The 19,204-nt window shown below is 43.3% G+C and overlaps 1 protein-coding gene across 9 annotated transcripts in view; it reads right to left on the reverse strand.

Moving 5' to 3' along the window:
* The window catches only part of SERGEF (secretion regulating guanine nucleotide exchange factor), a 230,645-nt gene that overhangs the window by 176,185 nt on the left and 35,256 nt on the right, over window positions 1-19,204 (reverse strand). For all 9 annotated transcript variants that reach the window (XM_030829607.1, XM_030829600.1, XM_030829605.1 and 6 more), the window contains one exon: window positions 276-442. In XM_030829607.1, coding sequence (XP_030685467.1) covers window positions 276-442 — 167 coding nt within the window. The remainder of the gene's footprint in view (window positions 1-275; window positions 443-19,204) is intronic.

Consider the following 19,204-nt stretch of genomic DNA (forward strand, 5'->3'; position numbering starts at 1 on the left):
CAATCTCTGTACCCTGAATTCATTTCTTGCTCTTCACAGTAGATCCAAAGTACTTTGAACCTCCAAGGAACTACACAAAGTCTGCCTTGCAGTACAGTTATCTGGGTAACTGACTTTTGACCACATTAAAGCATGAGCTCCTTAGGGCAAGGAACTCTTCAGATTCCTACATGGTACCTATCCATAATGCCTGGCACACAGTAGGCTCTCAGTAAATGATTCACTGAAAGATAAGAAAAAGGGACACATTACATCTGTGAGAAGTCACTTCCTACCTCAGTTGCTCCAGTTAAGCAATGCAGAGATGAAGGCGTGCTGTTCGGTGGTCTCGAACAGGGGAGAAATGAATCTTGCTTTTCCAGTTTCCAGCCTTCATACGTCTCCAACTTCCTCCCTAGTTGACCATAGTCTGCTCGGCCCCAGGTAAACATCTTGCCAGTTTCTAAAAACAAATATTATTTGAATTAAGACTACATTCCACAGCTGTGCTCTCATGGGTAGGCAATGAATTACCAGAGAAAGTGTGACATTTATTTTAGTACCACCTACCAGGAGCCTTCCTATCTTCCTGTAAAGAAGGCACATGCACTCATATTTTTACAGATGTGGAAACTAAGGTTCAGAGAGGTTAAATGACTTGCCCAAGATCAAACAAGCTGAGTACTAGAGCTGGATTCAAGCAGAGATTCATTCTACAGTTTCTGCTCTTGCATGTTATATAGATATGGATATGACTATAGATATACTTCAACCATGCTTTATGGCCTTCCATTCCCTCCCTTCCCCACACACTCCTTGTGCTTTGCCCAGATGCCTGTTCTCAGGCTCTCCTCTCCCCCACCCAACCCAGGGCCCCATTTAGCCACCTTGAAGTTCTCCACTCCACAATCTCTTAGGGCCTAGCTCAACGAATAGCCAGTTTCATTTGTTCTCCCCTCCTTGTAACATAAAGGGACCTTTCAGAATCTATGCTCTTACCCAAAGGAGCAATTCTAACCATCCTAAGGCAAGTGTTTATGTGTGCTAGAGGGAAGGGAGTGAGAGAAGAAAAAAAAAAATGGCAAAACCACTTGGAGCCAGAAAAGCATTTAGTCCCCCAGATGTACCACATGGGAAGCTGGCCAGTGCTAAAAATGACAAAAGAAAATGAGATTTGCAAAAGGAGAAATGGACTTTCTTCTCCCAGATAAGAGAAAATTCACCAAATTCATTCAGTTGTACCAAGTGCCACATTTGTTATTTCAACAGAAATGCAAAATCTGATGAGGCATAGATTATTAACAGATTCTCTGCAATAAATATGCATAACCATGTGCGTTGTATAAATTCTTTATACATGTTTATTTTAACAAAGAAAAACTTTGCTTTAGAGACAAAACACAGAGCAGTGCATATTAAATTCTAGACAAATCTACTACTGCATACTTTGTGTTTGGTATCAAAGCTTCATCTGGCCCCACATTCAACATATGGTTTATAGTGTCAGCTAAAAAAACAACCACAGATTCATGGGGAAATGTCAGAATATTGCAGTGATACAAGGCTCTGCAGGGAAACAGTTCTCAGCATCAGCCTGCTAGCAGACACTAAGGTAGATACCAAGCAGTTTACAGGAATCTGACTTTTCGGCTTCCTCAAAGAGGGAACAAAGTCTGTGTAGCTCACAGGGTATTTGGTGTACCTCGTCTATTATGAGAGCTGGGAGTAGGTCCATTCACATTTACTACTTCATGGCTCTTTGTGTGCTGTTCCTTTTGCTAAGAATGCCCTCTCCTTAGCTGGTAAACTATGGCTCCACCTTTGGAGTCCGGCTCATGTACCACTAGTTCTATGAAACCTTTCTTGACTCCCCAGCTCTCCCCAGAAAGGGTGAAAGTCACCCTCCTCTGAGCCACCTTTATCATTGTACTCATCAACTACTATGCTGCCATTTGACAGGTGAAAAAATTAAGGTTCAGAGAAGTGACTCACCCAGGGTCACACAGCTAAGCCACATCTCTTTCTACTAGCCCATGGTATCACTCTGCATTGGTTATTAAGCACTAGTCACTGCATAATCACTCAACACTCTTCCTTCACTTCTGCAAGATTAGCCTCTTAAAAACCCATGTGCCCAGGACCCATAGGGCATCCAAAACTGGCAAATTGTCCTTCTACTTGAGCTGGCTAGGATTTCTAACCAGACTGCTCAGGAGGAGGTTCCCAAGAAGCCAGGGGATGAGACTGTTGCTGCTTAAATGACCATTCCTCTGCTAGGAAAAACTAGGAAGTTGTTATCTCTAAGACTACAGAAATAATTTTACCAGAAATCACACATTGAATCCTTTCTTTCACATGAAGTAAAACATCTTAGAGCTTTCCTGTTATTGATTATCGATGTCAAAGACAGACAAGACTGGCAGAATATAGTGCCACCATTATGATATCCCCGATAGCAATTCAGCCATTCCACTTACAGAGCACTTTTCACCTTCAAAGCACTTTACAAAGATTAACTAATTAATCCTCATACTCTCTGGGGAGACCATAGACATTCTGGTTAAGACAAGTCCAGAAACCAGGCTGACTTAATGTTCAGTCTTCAGTCTCAAGCCTAAATTTAATGCACTCTGAACTTGTCTGTTTCTCCTCAAAATAAACTCTGCATCAGAAGGCTCACCCAGGACAGAAGAGACCCTTTTATTTTTCCTCTTCTTTTAAACAGACATTTACTGACCTCTTCCCAGGTACCCAGTACATTCATTGATGCTGTCTCAATCCTCACAATAATGCTGTGGCATATAGAGTATTAAGCTTATTTTATAGATGAAGTTAAATGATGAGAGTTAAATGATTTGGTTGAGTTCAAACAACAACCAAATAGTCGAATCAAGATTTAAACCTGTGTCTTCTGACTCCAGGGCCAATGGTATCTCCAATGATTGCACAGCTGCTGTCCCAAACTGACAAAACTTGGCTGATGAAACAGCCATTTTTACAATGTTTGAGGAAGAGGAAAACCCAGATTAAATGGATATGCTCTGTGTACCATCCAGCTTTCCTCACTAGAATAATCTTCTTCCCAGGAGCCCATGTAAAACTCAGGACTGTAAATGCTGAAATAAAGGCAATAAACACATGGATGATGATTTTATGTCATCTGGAGTAAAAGAAAACAATGAATCCACATATAAAAAATGCTCATTAATACACTGTAGATGAATGTCTGCATCAAGCTGATGCATGCTGTCAAATCCAGGGAGATTCAAATCACAAATTTAACAAACGTATCTTCTCCTTAAAGGATTGTATATTACTATGATAAAAAAATAGATACACTAATGTCATCCAAAAAGTATAGGTATGTGTCTCCAGGTAAATGATAAATGACAGAGATGACAAAACAGCTCAAAACAAAGTCAGCAAGTGAAACACAATTTGTAAGGCACGTCCGTGTAAGAATTAGCACAGAATAACTACAGAGCCAAGAAGTATAGACTGCAAAAGATATTAACATACCACAGAAAACGACAAAGGCCAAATGAGAAGTATGGAGAAAGAACACTTAAGGGGTCTGGAACTAGAATTGTCCTGGCAGGCTTGAGGGAACAAGAGGCATTTAAGGTGAACTTCTGGATAAGAAAAGAAAATGGGAGACCAAGGGAGGATATTGCAGGAGCAGCGTGAGGGGATGAGCAATGACATGAAAATCAAAAGGTAGCCAGGCGCAGTGGCTCACGCCTGTAATCCCAGCACTTTAGGAGGCCAAGGCGGGAGTATCACCTGAGGTCAAGAGTTCGGGACCAGCCTGGCCAACATGGTGAAACCCCGCCTCTACTAAAAATACAAAAATTAGCTGAGTGTGGTGGCCCATGACTGTAGTCCCAGCTACTGGGGAGGCTGAGGTGGGAGAATCACTTGAATCTGGGAGGCAAAAGTTGCAGTAAGCCGAGATGGCACCATTGCACTCCAGCCTGGGCAACAGAGGGAGACTCTGTCTCAAAAAAAAAAAAAAAAAGAAAAGAAAAAAAAATCAAAAGGCAGAGGAGTGAATAAGGGTCACAAGAGAAGGAGACTAGAAGGGGAGTCAAGACTGCCAGGCTAGGGCCAGCCACAGGGAAGTGCCATGGCTGGATCTGGATCTCACCCTCCAGACCAGGGGTCCCTAAACTTGGTTGCTGTTAGTTAAAAAAAAAAAAAAAAAAGTTTTTTTTTTTGACACAGAGTCTCGCTGCATCATCCAGGCTAGAGTGCAGCGGCATGATCCTGGCTCACTGTAACCTCCACCTCCTGGGTTCAAGCAATTCTCCCACTTCAGCCTCTTGAGTAGCTGGGAGTACAGTCATGCACCACCATCCAGCCAATTTTTGTATTTTTAGTAGAGACAGGGTTTTGCCATGTTGGCCAAGCTGGACTTGAACTCCTGACCTCAAGTGATCTTCCTGCCTCAGCCTCCCAAAGTGCTGGGACTACAGGTGTGAGCCAACACGCCTGATGTCTATTAGTAAAATATTTTTTAACACATCACCAATATATGTACATTAATTTATTTATTAAAGTATGTACATTAAATTACATTTATTAAAGTATGTACATTTTCTGTACAGTATCCTGCTTATTCTTGCAACAACCCTGTGAGTTAGGCACTTTTACCATCCCCATGTTACTGACAGGGAACAAGGTACTTACCCAAAGTCACAGAGGTAGCAAGTGAAAGAGAAGAAAATAAAGAAACAACAACCATAACACAAGCCTAGGTTGCATCAAGGCCTAAACTAGAATTGAAGTCATAGGAAAACAAAAAGGAAAGAATTTACAGGGCTTGGCACCCCATTAGATGTGATTTTAAAAGGAAAGGAGAGGAAATAAACATTATTCTGAGATTTCAGGATTTCAAGGTGAGTAGGAAGATGATGAAGGTGTAGAGATGCTACATCAAGGGTCCCGCTAATGGGAATCATAAAATGTTATTTCATTACCAAATTATTTAACTCTCCTGGGGCGTTTTGCAGACATGTTATCAAATAGTCAAATATAAATGAAAGGGGAGAGAGTAAGGAGAAAGACTACTAGATGCAAACCACAGAGAGCAGGGGATACTCTGCAGGTAGGGTGGGTGGATGATGAATATTCAAGAGGCCAACTTCCTTTACCATCCATCAAGGGTTGCAGGTGCTGCAGCCATAGCTACAGGTACAATGAGAAGTAGCTCCAGGGATGTCTGAGCTCTTCAGGGAAGAGAAATTTCTACCCTGTTCTAGGGAAGGGAGTCCTATAGGTGATAGAAAGATAGATTAGAGGATCATCCATATTTTCTTGAAAGTATCTATCCAAAAAGGGAATATAATGTCACTGAAGATAGCAAAATGGAGTCAGCAAACTGAGGTAGATGTTATAAAAAGAAAATCCATGGGTAAGACAGAGAAAAGGCCACATGACCTCTTCAGTCCCTCTCAACTCTAATATTCCAGGATGTTACAAGGTCTTCTAGAATATACTCATGAAAAGGAGGAAGCTCTCTACCTATAGGTTTGTTATATTTATGATTCACCTGTTTACAAATACAAGCACCGGTACTCTCTGGGTTATTCATTCTGTGTCCTTAGAAGCTAAGAACCTGACTTCTGTAACTCATCCTTCATTCTGCCATGTGGACAGAGACTTTATAAAAAGGGCATTTGATGATAACACCCAGGGACTAGTCAAACACAGAACTAACTGCCCAAGAATTACCTAGCATCATCTTCCTATACAAGGAGCAGGAAACAGGCAAGGAGAGAGCTCAGAGCACAGGTGCTGGAAGCAGTCACACCACACTCCTTTCCGTATAGCATATGCCATGCTGCTCCTCCACAAGGCCTCTGATATGGTTTGGCTGTGTCCCCACCCAAATCTCATCTTGAACTGTAATCCCCATAATCCCCACATGTTGTGGGAGGGACCTGGTGGGAGGTAATTGAATCATGGGGTCAGTTTCCCCCATGCTGTTCTCATGATAGTAAGTGAGTTCTCACGAGATCTGATAGTTTTGTAAGTGTCTGGCATTTCTCCTGCTGGCTCTCATTCTCTCTCCTGCCGCCCTATGAAGGGGTGCCTTCTGTCATGATTGTAAGTTTCCTGAGGCCTCCCCAGCCATGCGGGAACTGTGAGTCAATTAAACCTCTTTTCTTTATAAATTACCCAGTTTCAGGCATTTCTTCACAGCAGCGTGAGAACGGACTAATACAGCCTCCATACTGGTTCCCTCTGTCCCCAGCTATCTCTACCACCCTGACCCCATTCGCCTAGTCAACTCCTACTCATCTTCAACTCTGCCCACTACTCAACTCAGATCAGGTTCCTCTGTGCAACAATCTCAGAGGACCATGTTCCTCATCCTGGGAGCATTTACCTCAGTTTATAAATGCACACTCATTAGGACTGTTTAATTAATGTGTGTCTCCTCTTCCAGAGAGCCAGCTCCCTGATACTGGGGACTGGCTATTTCACTCATTCTTGTGTCCTAGAATAATGCCCAACACAAAGTAGGCACTCAATAAATATCTGCTGCCTGAATGAACAATAGAATAAATGAATCCAACCACCTCCCTACCTATCAACCGACCTACCTCTCACTCACCACTACTGAAAACTACCATTCACTAGCTCCATAATCTTGAGCAAACCACTTAACAACTCTAAGTCTTATCTGCAGAATGAAAACAAAAGCATCTCCCTTGTAGCATTGCTGCAAGGATACTTTTCCATAAAGCGTATGGCACATACTAACTAGTGAATGGCCATTACTACTACTATTCTCCCAGACTGAACAACACAGCCTTATTAAGGATTTCCATGGTTCCACACAGCATTTCTATCACTTTGTCAAATCTTCTCAGCCAATTCCCACCTACCAAAGTGTTAGGGTCAATGCCTCTAATGATAATCAAAAAAGAGAAAGAACATTGAAAGCTCTATCACGGAATTTTGATTTTTTTTTTAAAGATTCAAGCATAGTGGCTTGCACATCAGAAGCCTCTAATGTACCAGACAAAACAAATTAATTAAAGGTAGGAAAAAGAAAAGAGTGAAAGGGAACAATGGAGAAGAAAGATGAAGCAAGATTAAGCTGGAAAAGAGAAGACAGGAGAGGAAGCTTCAATTCAAGACTCATAAGACTTGAATTAAGATTCAGGCCTAATCCTGGCCTTCTCTTCTAGGCTGCATGGCCTTGAACAGGTCCCTTCTCCTTTAGGGGCCTAGTTTTCCCATCTATAAAACGAGAGGACTGGAATAGATGACCTCTTGGATACCTCCCTGATCTACATTTTCATTATGATGCCTAAAAATCTTCAGTGTTAAAATGACTGGTATACAATTTAATTTTATTGTCACCTTTGGAATATTTAGTCTGACCACTGTCCAAAAATAAAGCATGCACTCTAATATCAAAGACTACTCATATAGTTCCTAGTGTAAATAAACATTAAAACTTGACTGTATAGTTTGTTATTTTTTAGTAAAATGTCACAAGTTTCCAAAGTCATATCATAAACAATATCACATAATAGAAGGCTTGGAATTTTTTTAAGTTAATACAGAAATAAAATTTCCAAATATAGGCTGCCTAACTAAAAAGGGGAGAAAAAGCCTGCAAAGAGAATGAACAAAAGTTGAAGGGATGGGGAGAATTTATTTATTGAGAGCTGACTCTGTATAAAACTGCTTTAGGCACTATCATTACGTTACATAATTTAATCAACCCTGAATGATTATTGTGAATCCCATTTTACATATTAAGAAACAGACCACAGAGGTTAAATGACTTGCCCAAGATCACATAGCTAGTAAGTGGCACAGCTGCAATAATAATGATAATAATAATTGCTAATATTTTGAGGGCTATTTCATGCTAAACTCTTCATATGGATTATCCCTTTTAATCCACAGAAATACCCTGAGTAGGCATTATAATCCTCAAATTATAGATGAAAATATTAATGCATAGAGAGAGGTTATGTCTCTGGCTCAGAGCCAGCAGCTCTCAATGGCAAAGCTAGGATGGGACCCAGCGGCCTGGCAACCAGAGTCAGTGCCCTCAGTCATTGTCCTGCAAGGGATGCACAGGTCTGTCTGACCTCAGCTCCACTTTTCACTTGGTCACACTGGCTCTTCAAAAGTGAACATTCACAAGGACTTCCTGAGGTTGTTCAGAGTCACAGGGACACACACGAGGGCTGGAGGCACAGAGAGAGCCCAGCTGATGAGTGAGTGAGCTTCATCCATCCTTGACCTATATGGCAAAGGTCTGATTTCCCAAAACATAGAAGTATTCCACACAGCTGCTCCATTTTCACCACTGACTTTATTAGCTACCAAATCGGGGGCAGCAGTGATAGAAGTGAAAACAGACTGCACCCTGAGGAACACCAAGACTGACTGCAGAACTATCTACAACATGGGGTTAGGGTTTCCCAGAGAAAAGCAAGAAGGAGTCGGGCTGGTTTCTTCCTCCAGGCTAGGCAAGAGCATGGCAGGAAGCCCCAACCCTAGTTTGTTCAGTAGCTCCCTTGCCTCTCTCAAAGCACCTACGTTATCTCAATGTTGGATGACTGCTCCTTTGCCAAAAGCATATTCATATTCCTCCTTCCTGGGCCTTAGGGCCATGCTCTGCCCCCAGCTCACAATGCTGGTCAGCCTGCAACACCTGTCAGCCTGCAATGCTGGTCAGCCTGCTTGTCCCACTTATGGAATCCTACTCCCCCTTCAGGGCCTAGCTCAAATGCTGCTGCCTCCCTAAAGCACCCTATCATCCCCTGGTCAGAATAAGCCACCTCTTCCTTTAGGAGCCACTGGCATGGTGCTTGTACCTCTGTTTCAACAACTTTCTATCCCTCCAAACATAGGGTTATTTGACTGCATATCTTAGTTTGCCCACTGAAGGGTGAAGAACAATGATCTTTTCTTATTCTCTCAGTATTCCCCACAGCACCTAACACAGGGCCTGACCCAGAGCAGGTGTTCAGTGTTTGTTGAACAGTAGGAATTGTAGGTATTGCTGTTACCACCAAGGATATCAGAGACCATCTAAACCTACTCTCCAAAGAGAAAACAAAACTAAGGAAAACAAATAATTTTCCAAGTCACACAGCCTATATAGATAGAAACAGATCCAGGCATTCACAATATTGAACAAATAGTTATTGAGCACTTTCTATATACCAGGTGCTGTCCTAGGTGCTAGAGGCTACTGCACTGAACAGAACACACAAAACTTAATCCTAGCACTTTTGTAGGCCAAAGTGGGAGGATCACTTGAGCCTTGAGTTTGATTGCTTGAGTTTGAGACCAACCTGGGCAACAAAGCAAGATCCTGTCTCTACAAACAATTTAAAAAAAAAAAAAACACTAGCTGAACAGGTAGTGCACACCCATAGTCCTAGCTATTCCAGAGGCTGAGGTGGAAAGATGGCTTACGCCTAGGAATTCAAGGTTGCAGTGAGCTATGACCACGCTACTGCACTCCAGCCTGAGGGACAGAGCAAGAACCTGTCTCTAATTTAAAAAAAAAAAAAAAGACAAAACTCCCTCCCATCATGGAGCTTAAATCTAATGAGGAGAAAGACAGACAACAACAACAACAAAACATTACCTATGGCAAATGACTTTAATTGCTATAGAGAAATATAAAGTAGGGAAAGAAGACAGGCAGCGCTGGGGAGGGAGATGGAGGCCCAGGACCAGTGTCCAGCTCCCATTTTCCTTTCTGAGCTTCTCCTCTGCAGCACACCACCTTTCCTAATGGAAGAACCTTAAACTTACAAGTCCCAGCCAACTCAAGTGGAGGCAATGAAACTTGCTCAAGCTACCTCTCAAGCCTATGATGAAAAGGCAGGCAATAAACATAAATGCACTTCATAACCTCTTAAATGCAGGTGTTAATAACATTATGACTATCACTCTCTAAAGCCAGTTTACAAAGAACCAACATGGGAGGCTGGACCATGAGTCCCTGCTCTGAGATGTGCCGGCTGAGGTCTTGGTTTTCGTGTTCCTCCAGGGGTCCAGCAGCACATCACACTGCTAGTTACACCTAGAAGCTGCTTGGTAACCTGAGAAAAATCCCTGATTCAGGCCAGTGACTCTACAGATGTTTCCCAACTCATTTCACATTCAAACTCTAAAGCTTCTTCACACAGTTTTAGATTCTTATTAATAACATTTTAAAATGCAGATTGCTGCCTAATCTTAGCTGTGTAATTAAAAAATAATCTTGCTTTTCTCCCTCCCAGCAAGAAAGGAAACTATACCCCAGGGCTTCTGCAGCTAAGAATCACACCCTACAGAAAAGCTAGTAGGAGGCTGGGGGCGCGAGGAGTGTGTGTGGAGGGGTGAGGGAGGGTAGTTGAAGCCAAGCAGCAAGTCTAATCCGTTGATTTTAAAGAAAATGAAAATCACGGCTAAAAGAGGGGAATGATCTGCCCAAGGACACAGTATGTTTTGCTAGAGCCAGAACTAGGATCCCAATTTCCTGCTTCCCAGTAGACTCTGTCTGCTGTCTGGTGGGGACAGGAAAGAAGGACAACAACCTGTAAGTCCTTGGAGGGTGAATACCATGTCTATGTGATTCTCCCTATACAGTGAGCAGAACACTGTTCATCTGGAGAAAGAGCTACAGGTTTTGGATTCTCAAGAGGATTATGGGAATAAGGTTCAAAGTTCTTTACATTCAATTCAGCCTCATAAACCATGTGAGCCAGAAGAAACCTTAGAGAACTTCTTACCCAATCATTTGCTTCTAGCTGGGTAAAACAAGGCCCAAAACAAGAGTAACTTAACTACCCAAGGTCAAATAGTGAGTTAGAAGTAAGACTAGACTAGAACCAAGGCTGCCCTGACTAGTACATCTTGTCCACAGCTTCTTAGAAAAGTATAGGCATACTTCACTTTATTGCACTTCACAGATAACTGAGGTTTTTGTTTTGTTTTGTTTTTTATAAATTGAAGGTTTGTGGCAACCCTGAGTCCAGCAAGTCTATTGGCGCCATTTTTCGAACAGCATGTGTTCTGTGTGACATTTTGGTAATTTTTGCAATATTTCAAACTTTTCATTGTTATTATTATTATATCTGCTATGGTGATCTGCAATCAATGATCATTGATGTTACTACTGCAATTATTTTGGGGCATCATGAACCATGCCCATATAAGATGGCAAACTTAATTGATTGTGTTCTGACTGCTCCACCAACCAGCCCTTCTTCCATCTCTCTCCCTCTCCTCAGGCATCACTATTTCCAGAGACACAACAATATTGAAATTAGGCCAATTAATAACCCTACCATGGCCTCTAAGTATTCAAGTGAAAGGAATAGTCACATATCTCTCACTTTAAATCAAAAGCTATAAATGATTAATCTTAGGGAGGAAGGCATGTCAAAAGCCAAGATAGGCTAAAAAGCTAGGCCTCTTGCACCTGTTAAGCAAGTTGTGAATGCAAAGGAAAAGTTCTTGAATGAAATTAAAAGTGCTTCGCTAGTGGACACCCTAATGATAAGAAAGCAAAATGGCCTTTTTGCTGATATAGAGAAAGTTCTAGTGGTCTGGATAAAGGGTGAAACCAGCCACAACATTCTTTTAAGCCAAAGCCTAAACCAGAGCAAGGCCCTCACTCTCTTCCATTGTAGGAAGGCTAAGAGAGGTGAGGAAGCTGAGGAAAAAAAGATGGAAGCTAGCAGAGGTTGGTTCATGAGGTTTAAAAAAAGAAGCTGTAGGACCGGGCATGGTGGCTCACACTTGTAATCCCAGCACTTTGGGAGGCTGAGGTGGGCGGATCACAAGGTCAGGAGATCAAGACCATCCTGGCTAACATGGTGAAACCCCATCTCTACAAAAAATACAAAAACTTAGCCAGGCATGGTGGTGCATGCCTGTAATCCCAGCTACTCGGGAAGCTGAGGCAGGAGAATCGCTTGAACCCAGGAGGCAGAGGTTGCAGTGAGCCAAGATCACACCACTGCACTCCAGCCTGGGCAACACAGCGAGACTCCATCTAAAAAAAAGAAAAAAAGAAAAGAAGCTGTCTCCCAAAAAGTCCAAGGTGAAGCAGCAAGTGCTGATGCAGAAGCTGTAGCAAGTTATCCAGAAAATCTAGCTAAGAAAATTGATAAAGGTGGCTATGCTACACAACAGCTTTTCAACGTAGATCAAACAGCCTTCTATGGGAAGAAGATCTAGGGCTAATGCAGCTGGTGACTTTAAGTTGAAGCCAATTCTCATTCACCATTCCAAAAATCCTAGGGCACTTAAGAATTATGCTCAGTGTACTCTGCCTGTGCTCCAGAAATGGAACAACAGAGCCTGGATGATAGCATGTCTGTTTATAGCATGGTTTACTGAATATTTTAAGCCCACTGTTGAGACCTACTGCTCAGAAAGGAGTCCTTTCAAAATGTTACTGCTCATTTACCAAGACCCTGGTCACTCAAGAGTGCTGATAGAGGTGTACATGGAGATTAATGTTGTTCTCATGCCTGTTAATACAACATCCATCCTGCAGTCCAAGGATCAAGGAGTCATTTTGTCTTCTAAATCTTATTATTTCAGAAATACATTTTGTAAAGCTATAGCTGCCATAGATAGTGATTCCTCTGATGGATATGGGCAAAGTTATTAAAAATATTCTGGAAAGGATTCATCATTCTAGATGCCATTAAGAACATTCATGATTCATGGGAAGAGGTCAAATAACATTAACAGGAGTTTGGAAGAAGTTGATTCCAACCCGCATGGATGACTTTGAGGGATTCAAGGCTTCAGTGGAAGAAGTAACTGCAGATGTGGTAGAAAGAGCAATACAACTAGAATTATACATAGAACCTAAAGAGGTGACTGAGTTGCTGCAATCTCATGATCAAACTTGTAGGGTTGAAGAGTTGCTTCTTGTGGATGGCAAAGAAAGTGATTTATTGAGATGGAATCTACTCCTGGTGAAGATTCTGTGAACACTGTTGAAATGCTAACAAAAGACAAGCTATTATATAAACTTAACTGACAAAGCAGCAGCAGGGTTTGAGAGGACTGACTCCAAATTTGAAAGAAGTTCTACTATGAGTAAATGCTATCAAACAGCATTGCATGCTACAGAGAAATCTTGTGAAAGGAAGAGTTCAATTGATGTGGCAAATTTCACTATTGTCTCATTTTATGTAATTGTCACAGCCACTCCAGTCTTCAGCAACCACATCCCTGAGCAGTCAGCAGCCATCAACATCAAGGCAAGACCTTCCTCTAAAAGGCCACCAGCAAAAAGATCACAACTCACTGAAGGTTCAGATGATTTGCATTTTTTAGCCATAAAATATGTTTTAATTAAGATATGTACACTGTTTTATAGACCTAATGCTATTATGCATTTAATAAGTATAGTATACAGTATAGTATAACACAACTTTTACATGCACTGGAAAAACAAAAAAATTGTGTGACTCACTTTATTGGATATTTGCTTTATTGCTGTAGTCTGGGAGCAAACCTGCAATAACTCCAAGGTATGCCTGTACCAGTCAACTTCTCCAAGCTTCCATTGAGACCTGCCTCACCTAATTGTCATGGGCTTCCTGAGCTCCTTGGCAGGGAAGAGCAGACAGGTGAGGTCCCCACGATTCCTTACTGCCTCCATCCCAGGCATGGCTTTTGGGAGGCCCAAGGGCTGGGTAATGAAAGAAACATCCCTTTCTCCATCTCCTCCAGATCCTCCTCTCCCTATCTGGAACTGCCATCCCTAATTCTGTCCATCACCTTCAGTTTTTGTCCGTTGCAAAATCATCAGCAGTTTCCATCTCTGCGAAGTTACAAAAAAAAAAAGAAAAAAAAAAGGAAAGAAAAAAGGCCAAGCACTGCACCCAGCTGTTGATGAGGCCATGTTTTCCACTGATGATGATGACTCACAGTACCCAAGCTGAAGGCTAAAGCTGGGAATGCGACTTGGGAGAGTCAGCACAGCCAAAGGAAAGCCGCAGTTCCCAAGCACGCCTAAACCTGCAGACAGGAGCTGCTTGAGTTCCCTTGGTAAAAATCCCAGCACTTGGCCATGGGAACACAGCTCCCCCTGCAGACCACCCTAAGGTCCCACAGGAGCAGGACCAGGACAGACATACACTGGAGCCAGTGAATTCTGCAAAGCCCATCCACTGCCATGTATCCACTGCCACTGTTATGTTAGAAAGCCAGGACCCCACCTTTGAAACCCCAAGACATCCCACAACCCCCTAGAAATACTATTTGCATCCTTGGTTTCCAAAGAGAAACTGGCTTTGGGGAAATGGGAAGCTCAGATTAAGATCTCCAATAGAGGAGACAAAGGTTGGCCCCAATCTTTGGGTAAGCAATTCACCCAGAGGCAGCAGTAGGCAAGGGAAGGAGCATATCCTAGGATGCCAATTTGTAGTCAACCAGTGAGAACATCTTGGTACATGACTTTAGACAGTGCCTCTCAAATTTACTCTAACCCCATCCCTGGGAAACTGTCCCAGGTGTTTCAAGAGAGATTAGTATAAAAGATCTGCTGGGGTCCTAATAGAGCTATACTCAAAGATGGGAAAACATTCTCCCACCTCATATTTGAGAACTCTAAAGGGTGAAACTGAGCGGTGGACATGGTCAGGAAGATACCAATGGAGATAATGACCCCTCCACTGTCAGTGGTTTGGGGACTTGGCACTTGCATCTAGCAGTGGCAATAATGAGCATCACGGAAGGAGGCCACTGAGGAGAACGTATAATGTTCAAGGACCCACCAGGAAAGGGAAGATAATCAGGAGACTTAGAGTCCCAGTAATTCCAAAGTAGGGGGTTGGGAGAGGTTTGGGGTTAAAGTCCACTGTCAAGGCTAGTAGATGGTGTGACAAATGCTTGTCACATTCAAATGGCTTGTCTAGAGGTCTGTGGCCTCATGGTATGGAAAAGGAGGGGTTGCCAGGGCAGACCCAGGGGGGGATGGCCACCTTTCCCTTCCACATCTCCTAATCTCCCTCCTGCTCTGCTCCCTGCTCCCTGCTCCCATCTGTCCCTCAGGCCCCAGAATACAAACACCGTCTACTAGCAGCTCAACTGCCAAGGACCTCCAAGTCACCAATGTGACCTTTTGTAAAAACTTGACACAGTTTATCTTTCAGGGTGCTCACACTTAGTCCCACCAGAGACAGTTACCACCCAAGCTACAGTACTTTCCTTGGAGAGGAGGACTTTTCCATGGCCAGGGCCTGGGAGAGGCATCTGCTACTGAGGATTTTTCATTTCATAGGCTCAGCTCCAACCAAATCAGCAAAGCACTGTTACTATGGACCATCTGCCAGGACCCGGAAACAGCCCTGTTACATAAAGGGGCTGGTATAATGAAATTTATTAAACTGGATTCTTCCTCCACAAAGAAGCCAAAGTCTCTCATAAAAGGGCTGATGTGGGGCAGTGGAGGGGTCCTAGACAAGGGACCCATTGGGTTCTAACCCTGGCTGGCTCTGCAACCTGTTAGCTGTGGCATCATGGGGACAAATCATCTCTCACTGGGCTTCTGTTTTCTCAAATTTCAAATAAGGATAAAATAGTCCCTTCTAGGATTAAAATTCCACAATTTACTATTGTTTTCACCAAAATGGCAAAAAGAAAAGAAAGTTTACCTTGATATTGATTGGTACTGTAACGTTTTAAAGTGTTAACATTCTAAAAAAGGACATTGCTCTTATTTGTGGGCTTAATGGAGAGAAGTGGTGAATAGAGACACTGACTCTGGGGCTGGCTGGGGGAGAAAGTGCACAGAAGAGAAACTAATGGCTAGAAGCTTCTATCAGCTCAGGAATGAGTGGCCCAAGCAAAACTCAATGTAGGAATGTGGGTGGGAAGCAGTAGTACTATTGATGGCTCCCTGCCTATGCACACAGTAACTTTCCAGTTTACAAAGTGCTTTCCATGATCTTATTTGAGCCTCACAATACCCCCAATCTTGACAAGGTGATGTTGACCTGCATTTCACATTGAACAAAACAAGGCTAAGTACCCAGGTAGAATGAGCCCATGTCTCTTTATGTCTCTTCGGTTTCCTCATGTGTAAAATGGGAGTGAGCCTCACTTGGCAAAATTTGCATATGGATTAAATAAATGTTTGTAAAGCCCTGGTAAAATGCCTGGCATACATGTGCCCTTGATAAATGTGAGTGACTCCTCCATCTCCTTAGGGAGGTATAAGGAGAAGCCTTGTGGGAGAGGACCTGGCAGTGGCAGTTAACTGTCTGCCTTTTTCCTGATTTCTTCAAGGGCCTGGTCTTAATGATTTTTCACCTTCTCACTCACAGCAAAAGCAATGTGCATGTCTTTTCTGCTCGCCTCTGCCCTGTCCAGTTCTCCTCCTCGGTTCTCTGGACCAAGGCTTCCCATCACACTGTGCAATGGACACCTCCATCTCCTTAGGGAGGTATAAGGAGAAGCCCCAGAGCTGCTCATTTTTAGGCCTTTAAGAACTGCTTCAAGATGAAAGGTAACATGATGGTTTCCTGAATAACCTTCCATATGGCTCATGATAGCTTCCCAGAAGAAAGGCACATGAACCAGATTACTCCAGTCCCACCCATCTCCCCATCTCACAGATTCTCAAAATCACCTGAGGCCCCTAAGGGCTCCCCTAAGAATTCAGAGGACTTCTAATTCAGCCACAGCGATGAACAGAAAGCAAGCATGAGGCCTCAACAGAGGAGCCTGCAAAAGTACCCCGACTCAGGGTCTCTCCTTTCAATGTTTATGTTTCTGACACACCTCCACTCCTCACAGAAAGCTCCAGCTGCTCCTCCACTGCTCACAGAGTAATGCCTCAGCAGGTACCCCTTCTCATTATACCCAAAAGTTCCCGGTCTCTTATCGTCTGGCCCAGGTCAAGCAAACTACACCACAGAGCACTTTCCACTTCTGTATATTTTTTCGCAGTATTCCTTCTGTTTGGAATGCCCTCTCCTCACTTCTGCCTATGCAACAAATATTTGTTGAACAAATGAGTGAAGGAATAAAGGGAGGAACTGTGAACAAGTAAAGGATATAAGACACCCCTGTGAAGCAGACAAATTAGGAATTAAGGCTCTCATTTTACAGGTGAGGAAGTTCAGGCCCAATGATTTGCCCAAGATCACACAGCCAACAGATAGCCAAATTAGAACTTAAACCTAGCTCTTCAGGGTTCTTTTGGCCACATTAAGCTTCCTCCTGAGGTAAAAAGTCACTCTCTGATTGGGCAAGAGTTGATTCCTCCAATATTCCTCAGAATGGGCTGCTTTCCCCTTGGCTCACATTGAGAGCACTTTAAGGTACTGGTCTATGATTATTTATTTATTTATTTTTGAGATGGAGTCTCACTCTGTCGCCCAGGCTAGAGTGCAGTGGTGTGATCTTGGCTCTCTGCAACCTCTGCCTCCAGGGTTCAAGTGATTCTCCTGCCTCAGCCTCCCGAGTAGCTGGGACTACAGGCATGCACCACTACCCCAGCTAATTTTCGTATTTTTTTTTTTTTTTTTAAGCAGAGATGGGGTTTCACCATATTGACCAGGCTGATCTCAAACTTCTGACCTCGTGATCCGCCCGCCTCGGCCTCCCAAAGTGCTGGGATTACATGAGTGAGCCACCGTGCCCGGCTGTCACTGTGATTATTGAGAGCACCCATGGGATAGGCAAGGTCCCCTGAGAAAGGGCAAGCAGAGTGCCATCTGCCAAGAACCTAAAAATGATGGCAAAATTACAGGCCAGTAACTCAATGCTCACTTTTAGAGAGCTCCTGGAACAAATCAATCTCCATCAGGAAAGAGGAAGATTCTTTGAATGGAAACTGAGCTCTCTGCCAGGGACCTCTACACCCTTCCCAGAACCATCTGGTGAGCTTGCAGCATGGCTGGTCACCCCACTCACTATGGACAGATGGGGAAGCCAAGGTCCCAAGGCAAGGCCTTGCAGATAGGCAAGAGCAAAGCTGGTCTTAAAACACTGGGGCATCAGGCATCGCTGTCAGCCTCAGGGAGCTGAGGCTCTCTGGCCTGGGCTTCTCCAAGAAGGTAGGAAGAGGGCAGGGCCAGCTATAGGCTGTATCTCCTGAACACGGCCATTGGAAATAGCATCACTTCCACATCCAAAAGTTCTACCCATCCCATGCCACCAGCACTCGAGTCTCTCCTCTATATTTGGAGAAATCCAGGGGTGAATAAAGCAGACCAAGTCCCTAATCTTGTGGGGCTCACATTCGGTTAGGAGAGAATGATGACAAATAAGTAAACAAATAATGACACTATGATTTCAGGCAATGAAAACTGCTATAATGAAAAATAATGCAGTGAAGGGAATAGAGTGTAAGAGGTGACATTTGGACAAGAACCAATGGAAGTGAGGCAGTAGCTATGCAGGAATCACACAGACGAGCATTTCTGGAAGAAGGAACTGCTAGAACACAGGCACAGAGGGGAAAGGTATTTAACCATTTCTCAGTGGGCTTTATACCACCAGCCACCACTCCCTAACCTGCTCCAATAAATACCTGCCCTTTCCTGCTTCACAGGCCTCCTCCCTCTGGCAGTTCACCACCATAACTCCCCCAGAAGCTTTCTCCAGAGGGAGAGACAAACTATCTGTTGCCCCCTCCCTAAAGCCTAAAGGGCTGCTACAGACTGAATGGTTGTGTCCCCATCAAATTCATATGTTGAAATCCTAACCCTTAATATTATGGAGACAAGGCCTGTGGGAGGTGATGAGGTCATGAAGGTAGGGCCTTCATGAATGGGATCATTGGCCTTATAAAAGAAACCCCAGAGAGCTCCTTTACTTCTTCTGCCATGTGAGGCACAGCAAAAAGGTGAGAGTCTATGAACCAGGAGGCAGCCCATCACCAGACACCAAATCTTCTGGTACTTTGATTAGGATTTCCCAGCCTCCAGAACTGTAAGACATAGGTTTCTATTGTTTATAAGCCACCCAGTCTATATTACTTGGTATAGCAGCCTGAATGGAATAAGATAGTCACTTGCTACATTTCCCGTACAGTCACCTTGAGAGGAAGTGGCATAATGAAACAAAATAAGCTTTGATATCAAACACAGCAGGATTCAAATGTCTGCTTTGCTTTCTAACTAGCTATGGTACTTTATACAAGCCACTTAGCCTCTCTGAGCCTCAATCCTCACCTAGAATGAAGAGAAATGAACCCTACCTTAAGGGGCTACAG

Source organism: Nomascus leucogenys, chromosome 15 (assembly GCF_006542625.1).
Source record: "Nomascus leucogenys isolate Asia chromosome 15, Asia_NLE_v1, whole genome shotgun sequence".
In the NCBI taxonomy this organism is placed as follows: domain Eukaryota; kingdom Metazoa; phylum Chordata; class Mammalia; order Primates; family Hylobatidae; genus Nomascus; species Nomascus leucogenys.